A 14870-nucleotide genomic window follows, 5' to 3' on the forward strand; every position below is an offset into this window, starting at 1 on the left:
CTTGAGAAATTAAAATCTGGCTTCTTTTTTAGATGAAATAAAAAGAAACCCTCTTAAGTAGCAAAAAATAAATGCCGCCTATGTGGAGGCAATCTTGTCCACAAATACCAAGTTTACCAAACCCAAGAGCTGCTATACTTAATTTTGTGAAAGGAGTTTGGGGTATACATATATGTTTTTTATTTTTATCTTAATAACTATTACAAACATTGTTTTAAGCAGTTGCACCACCAGATTAAGGCAGTCATAACTAAAAATCTTTTGTTTTTTGGGAGAAATAAAATATTTTGTTAACTTGAATGATTTTTTTTAGTTTTTAGAATGATTTTTTTTAGTTTTTAGAATGATTTTATAAGTTTAGAATAGAGTGCAAAATATTCAAGCTAGAACAGAACTTTTTATCTTTGATGCTTATACTAATATCTAAATAACAATTCTTGTGTTAGTACAAGCAATAAGCACTAATCCTATCTTAATGTAACGTTTTTTGAAATGTTCTATATTTGTTTCTAAAATAGACTACTGCTTGCTAATGAAAATATAATTTTTTTTTCAAACTAACTAAACTGAGTCTCAATTCCTCAGATGCTATTGCAAATATTTAAACCAATAACTTTTTTCTCTAAGACCATAATCAGTGCAGATAAAAAGCACGTTATTGTTGATAAATGAGCTGTAGTAATAATGTAATACTATTACAGATTGTGACATCTTATTATCTCATTACCAAATATTAAAGTGGTCATCAATTAAACTTCCTAATCATGGGTCAAATAAAAAACCAATTGGTGGGTTTCTAGAACCATTTGAGATTACCAATACAAGGATATAAAGTTTTTGTAGCTGACATGCAGCCCCAATGCTGAACAAGACCAAGCTGTTTGCTTACCATTTTTCTTTTTCTAGACTAAATACCAAAAGTATTTAGTCTAGAAAAAGACCAAAAAGTATACCAAAAGTGTTTAGTCTAGAAAAAGACAAATGGTAAACAAATAGCGCTATATCCCATATGAGAACTTTGTGTGTACAACCTTTTGTAAAAAACCCCATCAGAGAAGTTTGAATGATCATCCATAGTAGATACTGTGTTCTTAACCAATCAAGGTAATCATTTTGTACAAAGATAAGGCCATAATAAAAAAACAATTAGTTGTTCATGGACTCCAGTTGCTGGACTATCACTCTACTTCAGTTGGTTGAAGTTCAATCATTGAAGAGTGGGTACTATTTCCACAAAAGACCTTGACCCACTGCCAGGCTATTATGGTGGATAATTTTAATGAGACATTACAGTACAATTATGTAAAAAAGCAAATTTCCTACAAATACATTCTATTACTTGTGTTCTGTTGACCTAATTACTCTCCTTTTTAAAATCAGACAAGTTACTAAACTTGTTGATTCTTTAACTGCTCATATAAATTTAGATGGTATTTATAAGAATGACTTGGCTTAGTTTAATCATGGCTTTCTAAGAAATCACAGACAGTTCTGTAAAAACAAATATTAGAAGAATAAACAACAATCAACTAAAACCTGAGTTCAAGAAAACTTGTTTAAAAATTTGATGCAAGGAAGCTACTGTTTTTTCTTAAATCATGGCAAGAGCACAAATCATGACCTAATTGCTGCTCAATGTGTTAAAGAACCACATACTGAGATGGGGTCATACAATCTTACATTATTTGAAAAAAAAAAGTTTGATGTCTGGATTTTTGTTTACAAAAACAAAATTTTATATGATTATGGTCTGTAAGAACCTTCAGGAGATCTTTTTAAGATCTATTAAAATATAATCTAAATAAGTTCTTATCAAGATCTATTAAGTTGTAATCTAAACCACCACTGATCTAAAAACATGTTTGTTAATATAAGAACAAAAGCATTTGCTAATAATTAGTATAGGTTTTTAAGATCTTGTTGGAAATACTTAAAAGTAACTGATCTGATAATCTAAAATATTATTTGATATGAACTTGTAATTAAAGATCAAGATTTGAAGAGGCTTAAAAGATCTTTTGGTATCATCTTATAATAGAAAACTATTTATTGGTATAATTTATTTTTAATGTTTTAATCATTAGGTCGTGGAAACGTCACATTGAGCACAGCTATATACTCTAGCGACATGAAAGTCAAACTTTTGCCAGCCCTTCAGGACAACTATATGTACATGATCATAGATGAAAAAACAAAACATGCTGCCATTGTTGATCCTGTTGAGCCAGAAAAAGTCATGAATGCAGTCAAAGAAGAAAATATTAAACTAACGCATATCCTGACCACTCATCATCATTGGTGCAGTTCTTATTAGTTGTTATTAGTTTTATTACAATGTTATGATATTGCAATATTGTTAACATAAATATTGTTAAAAATTGATCATTTATCACCTTGTTGAAAAAATGCTTAACACTTTATTACTTATTATAAATACATCTAGGGATCATGCTGGGGGAAATGAAGAGTTATGCAAACTTCTAAAAAACTTGGTTGTATGCGGAGGGGATGAACGAATTGGAGCTCTCAATAAGAAAGTGGAAGATGGTGATAAAATAAAGGTAAATAATCTTAAGGTAGATAATTTTAAGAGTTATACTCCTTTACCTTACATGTGCTTATCTTACATGTGACTACTTTACATGTGCTTGTCTTTCATGTGATTATCTTACACTCGATTATCTTACTTAGCAAAATTATCATTTTAAATTTTATTTGCTTTTAGATTGGTAGTTTGGATGTAACATGTATTTTTACACCCTGTCACACATCTGGTCATATGTGTTATTATGTTGAAGGTGAATCTAATGTTCCTGCCATATTTACTGGTGAGTTGTGTGTTGTAATCTCCTAACTCTTTATTTATGTTTTCTATACAAGTTTTCCAAGTCTTAGCATTGTAATGGTTGCAATAAAAATAATTATTTTAACTGATGCGTGTATCATTTTATAATTTTGGGAGTTTTAGGATTTTAGGGAATTGAAAGTTAAGTTGTATAACATTTTTATGATTGAATGTTAAGTATTTCTTCACATCATTATGAAGAAATATGTTAAATCAATTTTTGTAATGCATACTGTGTATGTGATAAAGTGATGTGAGTGGTTCACAAACTCTTAATTATTTAAAAAATGTTTTTTGGAAGTATTTATAGTTAAAACTCACACTGCTGTTGGTGGTGCCCCACCAGCCTTGATAAAAATTATTATATTTTCTTTTAGAGAGGTTTTCTTGTTTAAATATTTAATTTTTGAAGCTATAAAAACTTTTTTTACTGCCTTCTCACATTGGAATTCAAGAAGAGATTCTCTTCTCTTCAGAATATGTGTGTATCTATTTAAATTTTAGGTGATTGTTTATTTGTGGGTGGATGTGGAAGGTTCTTTGAGGGAACTGCACAACAAATGCACGAAGCATTAAATGAAAAGCTTACCAAGTTACCTGATGCTACTGTAAGATCATAAAAATAGTTAAACATCAATATTAGTTTCTAAGATCTAATTTGGCCATTTTAAAAATACACTTAATTGCCAATGCATACATCAAAATATTCTTGTTCTTAGAATGTTTACTGCGGTCATGAATATACTGTAAAGAATCTTATGTTTGCCCTTCACGTTGAGCCAAACAATCGTGATGCCCAACAAAAACTTGAGTGGGCCAAGGTAAATTCAAATCATTTGAAGTCAGTTCTTTGATTTCTAATTGATAAATTTCGACTACTAATATTTTAATGAGAGTGAAGTGCTCTTTTTTCTTGAAATTTACAATGATATTTTAGAATCGTCGAGATAGAAATTTGCCTACTATACCTTCAACCTTAGGAGAAGAAAAATTGTTCAACCCCTTTATGAGGACAGAGTAAGTAGAATTTTACTTAGTGCTGCTTTGTTTTTTAATTTTTTTACAAAAGAATTATACCATAGGTTTATCATATTTTCATAACCTGATAAATATGCCACCCAATGGATGAGCTCAAACAGTTCAGATAATTCTTAAAGTGCATCAAAAAGTTAAAATATGAAAAATTGCTAGTTAACTGTGTATTTCTAAATAGGGAATTCCTAATGAATTACAGCAAGTAAAAGATGTCATTAAAAACTCAAAGCCTTACATGGTTTATAATAAACCTGATAAATATGCCACCCAATGGATGAGCTCAAATAATCATGAGGATTCTGATTTTGATTTGTCTGTGATAATATACAGGTTTTTTTATAGTCCACGAAATTCTAGAATTTTACTTGCATTGAACATGTTTGAAAAAAATTTAGTGTACTTACAAGATTTATTACATATAATAATGATTATTATATATAACGATAAATTTAATATAAAATGTTATTTAGTTTTCATGAAATTTTGCAATCCTTTTGAACACTAAAAAAATAATATTAAAATGCAACTATAAATTATTTTTAAATTTGGGATACTATGAAAATGTGTAATAAAAAGGTACAGGTAAACAAACGAGAAAATCAACTATAGCGTTTGAATTTATTCTAGTCAACCAGTTCTTCAGCAACACGTACATGCTACAAATGCTATAGAAGTTATGGCCGCTCTTCGAAAAGATAAAGATAGCTGGAAGCCGAAGTAAAAGATGGTAAGAATGGTATAGACTCGAAATATTTGAGGCTCGGTAGTTTTATTTGTAAAATGTGTAAATTTTTTATGGCGGACTTAACGGAGCAGCTCTTGTTGTAAAACTCGATTAAGAAACGAAATCTCTTTATAAAAATACAAAATAACCAGATGGTTTCTTCACAGCCATTTTTTTACTTTATCTCTGCTGCTTTTTTTTGCTTTGTTTTTTGGTCTAATTTCGTATTTTTTTAAAAAAAGTGCTATTAGTTGTAGCTAACACAGCATACAATAATATTTTTACTTTTGTAACCGATGTGTAATAAGAAAGCGAAATTTTTTTGTGTTAGGAGATATTTTTTGAAGTCAACCTCCATATTTTGTTTTTATTTGGAGAGATTTTTTTTGATGCGTTTTTCCATTTACTACTTTGCAATAAATCTTTCTTTGATTTTTTTTTTTTGCAAGGGAAAATTATTTAAGTATATAGTATATATACCTGACTGTATTTAGTTTTGTACATTTTTTTCTTTTCTTTTTTTTTTTCTTTTTTTTTTTTTTTCTTTTTTTTTTTTATGAATATGTCATAGTTTGTAAGAAAATCGTTCAATCGATGTACAATTACCACATTCTCTAAGAATTTGCGAAGTGTTTTTTTTTTGTTGACTTCGAAATAAAATCTGTTAACCAAAATCAATTTTGGGGTGAGTGGGCGATCTGTCTCCTTTTTCAAATTTGTTTTTTTTTATACAAAAAAAAAAAACTATGCGTGTGGTTTCAAAATTGATTAAAGCATTCGAAAGATACACCTTTCCATTATGCACAAAATTTTTTTCAAAATATTAGCTTCAAAAAAACCTGCTCAAATTTGAAAAACAAAAATTAAAAACAAATGTGACACCTCACCCTTTCTGTGGAATGATGTTACACTGTTTTTTGTCTGAAATTGAGGTCATTGTCAGAAATTTAAGTTCAAAAGTGGGTGAAATGAAAACGAGAAATACGTTTTAATGTTAATATATTAAAGTAAAACTCAATGGCTTCAAAGTATTTTAAGTTTTCGAATTGAAGATGTAAAAAAAAAACAGAAACTTCAAATAAACCTGAATGTGCCGGGTGTTCGAAAAGTTACGCACAATTTTAACATAAACAAGCAAATAGAAAAAATAATCAAAATACAGTAAATTTTATTTACAGGGTGTGATTACCCGATTAAATCAACTTTTAGTCGATTTATATGAAGTCGATAACAACGCTAAATATTGTGTTGTAGATTGTTATTTTTGAGAATACAGTCATGAACAATATTTCTATGAAAGACAGAATTTTTATCATCAAATGCTATTATGGAAAAGGGGGGGGGGGGAGTGCAACAGCAGCACTATGATAGCTCGAACAAACACGTGGTTTAACAAAAGACTAATTCAACACACACACCGTTAAAAAATTAGTTAAAAGTTTAGTTTAAATTCGAAGAAACAGGCAGTGTTCTCGACCAGCAGAAATTAGGTTGCCCATCTTTAGAAGAAGAACGAACACTAGCTGTGACGGAGTCACTTCATTGTATTGCTTTGGAGGCAGGTTGCTGCTCCACTCAATAAATTGCAGATGATAATAAAATCCCAAGGCATTCATTCATCGTATCCTCCGCAAAAAGCTTCAAACGTTTCCTTGCAAGTTCACCATGCTAAAGGAGTTGAAAGTAGCAGACTTACCACTTCGACTCAATTTTGCCAATTGGCTGCTTCAAAACAAGTAACTTTTGGACTCTGTATTGTGGACTGATGAACGCCACTTCTATATCAATGGTAAAGTAAATACAAAGAACTGCACTATATGATCTAAAGAAACACGAAATGCTTCTTACACAATACCACTGCATTCGTAGAATGTCACCGTTCGGATGGGTGTTTCCAAGACGTTTAATTTCCGTCTATTTTTCTTTGACGATTTCGTCAACTGTGTACGACATCTTGCCATGCTGAAAAAACACCTTTTTTTAAGAATTAAGAAAAACCCTGAACAAGCATTCAGTTATTTTTATGCAGGATGAAAATACCGCCCCACATTTTTATCGATGTCAAACAATTTCTTCTCAATCAGTTTGGTAAAAATCGAGTTATTGCCCAACATTTCAAATAATTCTGGCCTCTTTCTTCACCAGACCTTAATCCATGTGATTATTGGCTCTGGGGAGAGTTGCAAGCAACAGTATATTATCGCAAATGGCCCAAATCTGAAGAACTAGTTAATTGTATTAAGCAAGCAATAGCAAACTTTTCACAAGGAAAAACAGCCATTGCCATCGATAACTTGGTGGCCCGCTTGGAAACTGTTGTGTAAGAAAATGGAGGCCATTTTGAACATATATTATAAACTACAAAACATATTCCTAATTTAGTTGTGTTTTTGAAATAAAATTTATTGTAGTTTGATTATTTTTTCTATTTGCTAGTTTATGCTAAAAATGTGCGTTACTTTTCGAACATCCTAATATCCTTTTCGAACATCCTATTTTTTCACTAGATTTAATTTTATCAATTTTTAATATTGTTATGATGCTGACCAATTAGTAAAGATATATCTTTGTAAGTAGTTTGTCATGTAAAGGAAAATTATTTATAAAAATTGAGCCATGCCACAGTGAATCGTCTAATACAAGTTAGCTGGACAAAAACATTTTTCTTTCCCAATTCGATTGTTCCAGTCAAATGATTGGTTAAAATAAACAATACTTTGTTGTTTTATTGAACAATTACCTAGGGTTCAATAACTTAGAAGTCTTTTTGTTTGCGGAGGCATCGGGCAAACCTCCTCGGTCACAACCCCTTCCCCTCAACCCTTTCCATATCATAGCGACAACTGTTATAATAAAAAAAATGAAGTACAAAATAAAAATATATTTAAAATCAAGGATACATAAATTAATACTACAAAAGTAATATTCAGTTATCAGAAAACTCATCATTTGACTCCTCCGAATCTTCATAAGACTCATCATTTAAAACATTAAATGTTTCATCGGAAAAATTAAAATTTGTTTTTTTGGAAGCGGGATAATAAAATTTAAAACTTCATCGGGCAATTTTTTGCTTCTTTTTGCAAGCAGTTCTCAAAGTGAACTGATGACAGGGTCAGATGTTATTAAGAGCATATTCAGAAAGTCTATATTTTTTGAAATACGCGACTTTTTCCGATCCTCTCAAAATCTTCAGAAACCTCTATTTCGTGCTTCTTGAGATTTTTCTGAGAGTTGGCCAATTGGAAGAATACAAAACTTTATAATTTCAGTACTATCCATAAAAATTTCGTGCATTGTAACAGGCATGCAATACCACGAATACAAATCTAAATAAAACGTTTTAGTCTCAGGACAAAATTTTTCAAGTTTGACGTAATCAATGTCGTGGCCAGAAGATAGCGTTCTTAATAAAACACTAAATTTTTTAGTTAATTTGTCTAATTCTGTAATCTCTGCGCTAATTTCTGGATTTAGAAAAAACCTGCGAGCTGTGTTGCCATCATTTGTATTACCATAACGAGATTTTGATTTGTCTACAATAAGTTCCATTTGTTTTTAAAACTTTTGCTGAGCAAGCGGTAGCTAATGTGCAGCAAGCATTCAAAGGTACTGTGCCAAGTATGCAAGGTAAAGAAATCAAAACTATAATTTTCTTTCTTATCAGCCATGCTTTTTAATTCACCATTCATCATTTTTGGAGTAGCACCACAGATATAAAATTTTTGTGTTGACGCGTCTGTTAAAGGATTGCTCACTTTTCATCGTAATAACAGATTGTGTTTCAAATAAATCTAAATTCACCAACAGTACGCAGTGTTGCAAGAAGTTCACATATATTCTTTCAAAACTTTGTTAGTTCCTATTACAGTAAGATCATGTGTTTCTTTTGAAAAGATGAATTTAATTGGTCAGCAATAAAGCCGGGGATTTTGCCTAATAATATTATGACAGTCATTACTCAATCTCAATTAGAGAAATACAAATATAAACAGAAACTCATCATTAGCATCGGAGTTCTCCAATCTTTGTTTGTAGGTACTATTGTCAAAACTCCTGTCACATCCCCATTTGCTTATTCATGTAAGTGACAACTTAGAGGATTAATTTTTAAGAAATTGATTTTGTTTTTCCATTCACTGTTCAGTTGTTTTATTCATTATGGCTTAAAGCTTAATTTAAGCCCGCGTTTCTGAGACAATAAAAGTCCACTGTTGGTAACACAACATTCATGTCCTGCTTTCAAAGACCACTTTCTTGTTTGTTTATAAGATTGACTTGTCTACTTGTAATCTACATAATAAGCTAATGCCTCATCGCTACTCAACTGTCTCCCGCCACTAATCACATCAAAAGATTTTTTGCACTTTAGTGTTTATGTACTTTTTCTAGTAGAAGTAGCTACGTTTCTTTGACCCGATAAACGATGTGCTATTTAAGCAGCTGTGTTAATTCACTGGCATTCCGCAATTTTAAGTCTATAACTCTTCGTCTTTTGGTTTTTATAGGAGTTTTGAAAGTTTTTTTTTGGGCCGACCTTGAGGCTGATTTCCTTCAGATGTCGTAGAAGCACAGGACCGACGCAAACTTATCTTAAATTCTAAATTATTGGCCTCAAACCAACTTTAATTTTTATTTAAAAAATTATCAATCGTTTTATTGACTGCATTCTATTTTTCTAAAAGTTGTTTTAATATATTTGCTTAAACTTTGTAACATGATAAACTTGTAATAAAATAAGATGGCTTTTAGCAATAAATTCGTAGGTCAGGGGAAACATCTGCATGTATGCTAACTACCAATTCTAAATGATTTCTCAAGATACGGGATTAATCTTCAGCAGACAAATGATACAAATAAGAAAAACTGTCTGAATGTAGTGAAGGACATCCATTCAGAGTTGACAAGATTGACGGAGTATTATTTGGAATTCCATTTAGTACATTTTCAATTACTGGAAACTGATAATGAAGATTGTATATTACGCGTTCCTAAAATTACAAAGATTGATTTCCCTGTGACTAAACACTAATTGAACCAAATTCTACTCGTGTTAAGACGCCCAAAGCAAAAACCTAGGATCCATAATCGAAAAATTCAATCATTCGAGCTGGAATCAGGATTAAATATTGTTAAAAACTAAAACTGAATTGTCATTTTATTAGAATTGTTTTTCCAGAATGTTCACTTATCTGGTGATTAGAAATTATTCGCTTAGTATTTTTACACTATCACATCAAAACCCAATGTTAGAGCGCTTTTTAACGGGCACGTTCAAAATATTCAAATTGCATATGTATAAGGCGAAATATCGAAACTCAAATCTTTGAGCTTTAATACATGTTAATACAAAGCCCTTGAGTAATTTTTTCAATTATAAGCCAGCTCCTTCCCTCCCCCCTGCTAAAAATAAAAAAACCCTACATATTTTTCAAAGATTTATGATTTGTGGTAGATTTATTAAATATTGTCTCTTGATTTTGAACTTTAACAGACTATATAAGGATTTTGTTTCAAATTGTTATACGAATCAGAACGGAATCGCACAATAATTTTAAAACATTACCATAAATTTATTGGCAATCAGTGTCACAAGGGTGACAAAATCTCCAAAAAATAACCACACAACAATTTAAAGATTTAAAAGAATGTTTGAAAAAAGAATTTTCAAACATCACAAACCAAATATGGCTAACTTACAAAAAAGAAATTAGTTCATAAACAAATGTCTAATAATTGATTTTTTCCCTGCTAACATAATAAAATATTTTCAAATTTTGCCAGGAAATGTACCGTTTGCCAACTGATCCTCCCACTTTTCAATCTAAAGATAAAAAAAGTTAAAAATCTCTGGCAAAAGCTTAAATTAACACATCTTTAAAATTGTACAAAGTTGAAAACAATTTTCCACACATTTAGAAAGATCTTATATGAAACATAAAGCAATATAAACTTGCAATACTATTCTTGTGCTATATACAAAAAAACAGTCTTTAATTGAAAAATGCAGATAAAATAAACATTTTTTCAGAGTGTCAAAAACTGTTCTGATCCTCTTTTTAAACAAACTGATAAAAAAACAAAAAAAAAAAACTACTGAACTCAATACGCTTCAATATATTTAAGTTTTAGCACACAAATCGCACACAAATCTACTACAACTTTTTTCATGCTTTAAATGCACAAAATAAACAAAAACAAGTTATATTTTTACTTTACTACTTATCAAATAAAAAAACTTATGTAACGAAAGCAAATTTTGCTAACAAAAATAACTGAGAACTTTGCAAATATGTTAATTAAGTAGTTAGCAATAAATTTAGTATTACAGTTTGTGCACTAAGACATGTCTATATTTACATGAACAACAATTAATTTATTTTACTTTTGCACGCAGCAATTTGCTTTAAACTTCATACAAAATAAAATAAAAAATATTATTTAAAAAGAAAATCATATTATGTATTATATACCCAAGCATTTGGACATATTCCATGATATATTTTGCTGAAAGCTTGACATGGCTCAAAATCCTCTCCTTTAGCTTTGATACACCGGTGATAATCTACAAAGTTCTGATAGCAGTTCTTTGTTTGGTTTGCATTTGGAAACCGAGCATCAAACTTAATTTTAGGTATTTCAAAAGAACTCATCTGAAAAAGGTAAATTTTATAAAAAAACAAAAAAAAAACAAATGATAATTTATAATACTTTTAAAAAATTTCTACAAGGGTATATCGTTAATAATCAAAAAAGTTTAGAACAAATTTCAAGCCAAATAATTGAAATAGAAATCCAATTGATTATGGTATTAGCAAAACTCAGGTTATTTTCTAACTTTGATTAGCAATAACAGAAAAAAGTACTGTTACTGCTTATCAAAACTGTGATAAGCAGAAACAGAGCTTTTTATTTTACATATGAAACTGGCAATCACCATAAACTCAGATTGCTGCAGAAATTAGGTAAACCGTGTTTGCCTTTCATCTATGAACCTAACTGCCCAAATCGCCTTAATTCTTGAAAGCAGCAGAAGATTACTTATAATAAAAATTAAGAAATTGCTAATTACATGCCTCAGGTAAAAGTATTGTTGCTTTTTTGAATATTTCAGACCTAATGAGTCGAATAATTGAGTTTTTTTTTGTTTTTTTTAAGTACTTAATTACGTAATTATATTTTATTGAGATAAATATATATGAACCTAATGTGCATAGCGAAAAAGAATTTGAGATTATTTACCTTAAGTAGTGATAGATCTAGCGAAAAAAATGCACTCTTATTGAGGTTGTTTGTAGCCCTTTTAAAATGAACGAAAAACTTAAGATACCTGGGAGAATGAAAACTAGCTCTTAAAAGACTCACCCCCTCCGTCCCTTATTTTTAATTTTAAAAAATCCTAATAAACTGATCAGCAGCGTAAATTAAAATTTTTGTTTTAATATTTACGTTTTAGTAACCAAATAGTTTAATACTTTACAAACCATTGGTCTAAGCATCAATGAAGCTTCCATTTTCACCCCTTCTCTCACTCAATTAAGTTAATTGTTAATCAACTGTATAAGGTAAAAAATGAAACTGTGAATAATTTACACAGCACGTTTGGTGTTGCCTTTATTTCGTTTTAACAAATTCTTATGAATTTTTTAATTAAAAAAGAAAAGTAAAAACTTATTAAACATTCATAATTTCGGAAAAAGTTTAAAACCTAAGCCGTCTTTCAAAACATAATATTTTTATCTTGCCTCATTCCCATTCCGATTTTTACCATTCAGGCATTTTTTAAGTAATTCATCAGTTTGTTGGTTAATATTTATAAAAAAAGTCACTTAAAATTTTTTCTTAAGAGTTTTCAATTTTCCCACAAAATCTGTTGAAATTTCACAGCTTATTTCGGCAAGTCAGTTCCTTGAAGATTTTTGAACAAAGTGACTGAGTTTCAAATATCTTGGATCACAAGTCTCCTCGGACAGTGAGACACTGCCAGATGCCAGAGCACGAGTCAATACAGGATGGATGAAGTGGCGGCAAGTAACAGGAGCCCTTTGCGACAAAAAGATGCTCAAGTACCTCAAGTCAAAAGTCTACAAGTACGTCCGCATTTAATGGAGCTGAGAGCTGCCCAGCGACAACAAAGCATGAACAAAGCCTCCACACAATGGAGATGAAAATGCTCCATTGGTCCTCTGGTCTAACCCGAATTGAAAGATTCATGAATACTGACATCAGAAAGAATTGGGGTGTGGCCCTATCACAGAAAAAATGTGAGAGTCCAGACTTAGATGGTTTGGACATGTAATGCGAAGTAAGGAAGGTTCTGTTGAAAAAACAGTAAATAAAGTTGTGGTGGAAGGGAACAGACCAAGGGGAAAACCAAAGAAAAGATGGATGGACAGAATTACTGAAAGCATGAAAATTGCTGGAATCCCCACTGGATATGCCAAAAGGAGGATCGCATGTAAATATGCGGACCCCACATCGAGTGGGACATGACCGCAAAGAAGAAGAGCTTCTTTAAGATTTGTGTTAACTTTTGAATATTGATCGCATCTTTATAGCAACAACTTTAAAAGCAGAAAATTAATCTTAAAAAACCTTCTAATATTGATACTTCAATAGTTTAGAGCAATTAGGATCTCCCGAAAAAGGACAAAGTGAAATGTAGATATTGTCCTAAGTTATTATTATGTAAAGGCAGTTTTACAGAGTGAAAAAACCTTTAGAAAAAGTTCATAATATTACTTTGTAAAAAAAAAAGTGAAGATAAACCACTGAATAAGAAACTTTGCAATCAATCAAATTTGAATTCAATGATAAAGAAGATATCATTAGATGAAAGGTTGGCTTGTTTTGCAGCTGTAGATAGATTTTTAATAAGCAGGACAGCAAAATCTGATCAAACTCAGAAATTCCTTCGAGAAAATTAAAGCTACTCAAAAAAGATCATATAATTTGGAAATGCTATGTAATGCTCTTTTGACTATTTGCCCATTTAGTGTTGAGACTAAAAGAGCATTTAGTTCAACTTGAATTTTTTACAAAATTTGGACTGGTTTGACAAACTTTCATTAAGACACAATATTTTTCTTTAGAATCTAGTTTATATCACAAAAATAACTTTAAAAGTGCAATTTAGATATAAATACTTTAACTAATTAAGTAATACTAACATCTTAAGAAATACAGAAAAGACGTGGAAAGTTTTTAAAATTGTGTATATTGTCCTTTTTAAATATTTCCCTCTATAATGGGAAAGGAAAAAGTCCTGGAATTGGCACCCCCAAGTTATAATACCGGTTGAAAAAGAAAAAATCAATGGCTACTGAGTAGCCATCAATTTTTTTTTGATGGTATCAAGAACTTCGTTTGCATTCTTTTTGGTGATAAAATGGTAAATTCAGCTGTTACTGGCTGGATTAATGGTGAAATAATTAGCGTTTCTTTCTTCAACATATGAAATAGATCTTTGGTATGTCCAGCCCAAAAGCTTTTAGGCGGTCAGGTATACTTGGGGCACCAGTGTTCGTTTTGACAATCCTTGTCACTTTTTGAAATGAACAAAGTTGCGAATAGAGGAAAGGAATTATATTAAAACACTTTTGAAAGTAGCTGCTACTATTTTCATACCATTTGTAACTTTAATTATTTGTAACTTTAATTATTTTATTTCAAAACTTAATTAAACTTCTTTAGTGGGATTTAAAAACTTTGATTTCCATTTCAGATTTGTTTTGATACTTACTCCTGTTTTTTTTTTTTTTTAATTTTATTTTCATTTATAACTTATAGAATCATTTTTAGCCTATATAAATTTTTTAGATTTATCATTTTTGATTGGCAAGATTTTTGATTTTCGGTTTACTGGTAATTTCATTTAAGAGTTCCCAAATTTCCCTGGAATTTAATCGATTTTTAAAAAATAAATGGTTTAGCACTGCGTTTAATTTTTTGATATTCAAATTTGGCTTTTTCGGTTATTGAAGTATTTTTAAGAGGAATGTTTGTCTCTTTTCTTGAGTGGAGTTCCATAAACAAATTTATGACATAAAAAAATATGTGAAATGTTTTTTTCCTGCCTGTACAGTTTTCATTTTCTAAGTTCCGCATATTGCGATTAACTAACCGAGCATGTTTCTTTAACTTCAAGACAATTTTTGAAGCATTTAATTTTGAAACCGGCTATAATTATGCTTTATTATTTAAATACATTATCAAGTCCAACTAAACCCGTAAATTTCTTAAGGGAATGTTTTTCGTTCGAACTTT

The 14870-nt window shown here is 30.3% G+C and overlaps 2 protein-coding genes across 2 annotated transcripts; one reads left to right on the top strand and one right to left on the bottom strand.

Moving 5' to 3' along the window:
• Nucleotides 1-5222, top strand: LOC145183914 (hydroxyacylglutathione hydrolase, mitochondrial-like). Its single transcript, XM_090093994.1, has 8 exons — nt 1-162; nt 2085-2298; nt 2444-2561; nt 2726-2828; nt 3350-3453; nt 3565-3666; nt 3783-3862; nt 4508-5222. Exons 1-8 carry the CDS (start codon nt 72-74, stop codon nt 4599-4601), a joined length of 906 nt encoding a protein of 301 aa, XP_089950120.1. The 5' UTR covers nt 1-71; the 3' UTR covers nt 4602-5222.
• Nucleotides 5223-10318: 5096 nt separating this feature from the next.
• LOC145184724 (uncharacterized) lies at nt 10319-11957 on the bottom strand. Its single transcript, XM_090093346.1, has 3 exons — nt 11847-11957; nt 11078-11257; nt 10319-10428 (listed from the first exon to the last, which is right to left on the bottom strand). The coding sequence occupies exons 2-3, from the start codon at nt 11255-11257 to the stop codon at nt 10375-10377; spliced, it is 234 nt and encodes a 77-aa protein (XP_089949472.1). The 5' UTR covers nt 11847-11957; the 3' UTR covers nt 10319-10374.
• Between the last annotated feature and the right edge of the window lie 2913 nt (nt 11958-14870).

The sequence above is a fragment of the Hydra viridissima genome, unplaced genomic scaffold (assembly GCF_058129835.1).
Source record: "Hydra viridissima isolate aposymbiotic clone 2 unplaced genomic scaffold, HvirCarnegie_v1 scaffold_7, whole genome shotgun sequence".
Classification (NCBI taxonomy): domain Eukaryota; kingdom Metazoa; phylum Cnidaria; class Hydrozoa; order Anthoathecata; family Hydridae; genus Hydra; species Hydra viridissima.

Excerpts from the sequence above, each read along its gene's own strand:
- LOC145183914 (XM_090093994.1), top strand. The coding sequence starts at position 72 with ATGCCGCCTATGTGGAGGCAATCTTGTCCACAAATACCAAGTTTACCA. Across the intron at positions 2,562-2,725 it reads AAGATGGTGATAAAATAAAG|ATTGGTAGTTTGGATGTAAC; the intron begins GTAAATAATCTT and ends ATTTGCTTTTAG. Across the intron at positions 3,454-3,564 it reads CCAAGTTACCTGATGCTACT|AATGTTTACTGCGGTCATGA; the intron begins GTAAGATCATAA and ends TCTTGTTCTTAG.
- LOC145184724 (XM_090093346.1), bottom strand. The coding sequence starts at position 11,257 with ATGAGTTCTTTTGAAATACCTAAAATTAAGTTTGATGCTCGGTTTCCA. Across the intron at positions 10,429-11,077 it reads GAATATGTCCAAATGCTTGG|ATTGAAAAGTGGGAGGATCA; the intron begins GTATATAATACA and ends TTTTATCTTTAG.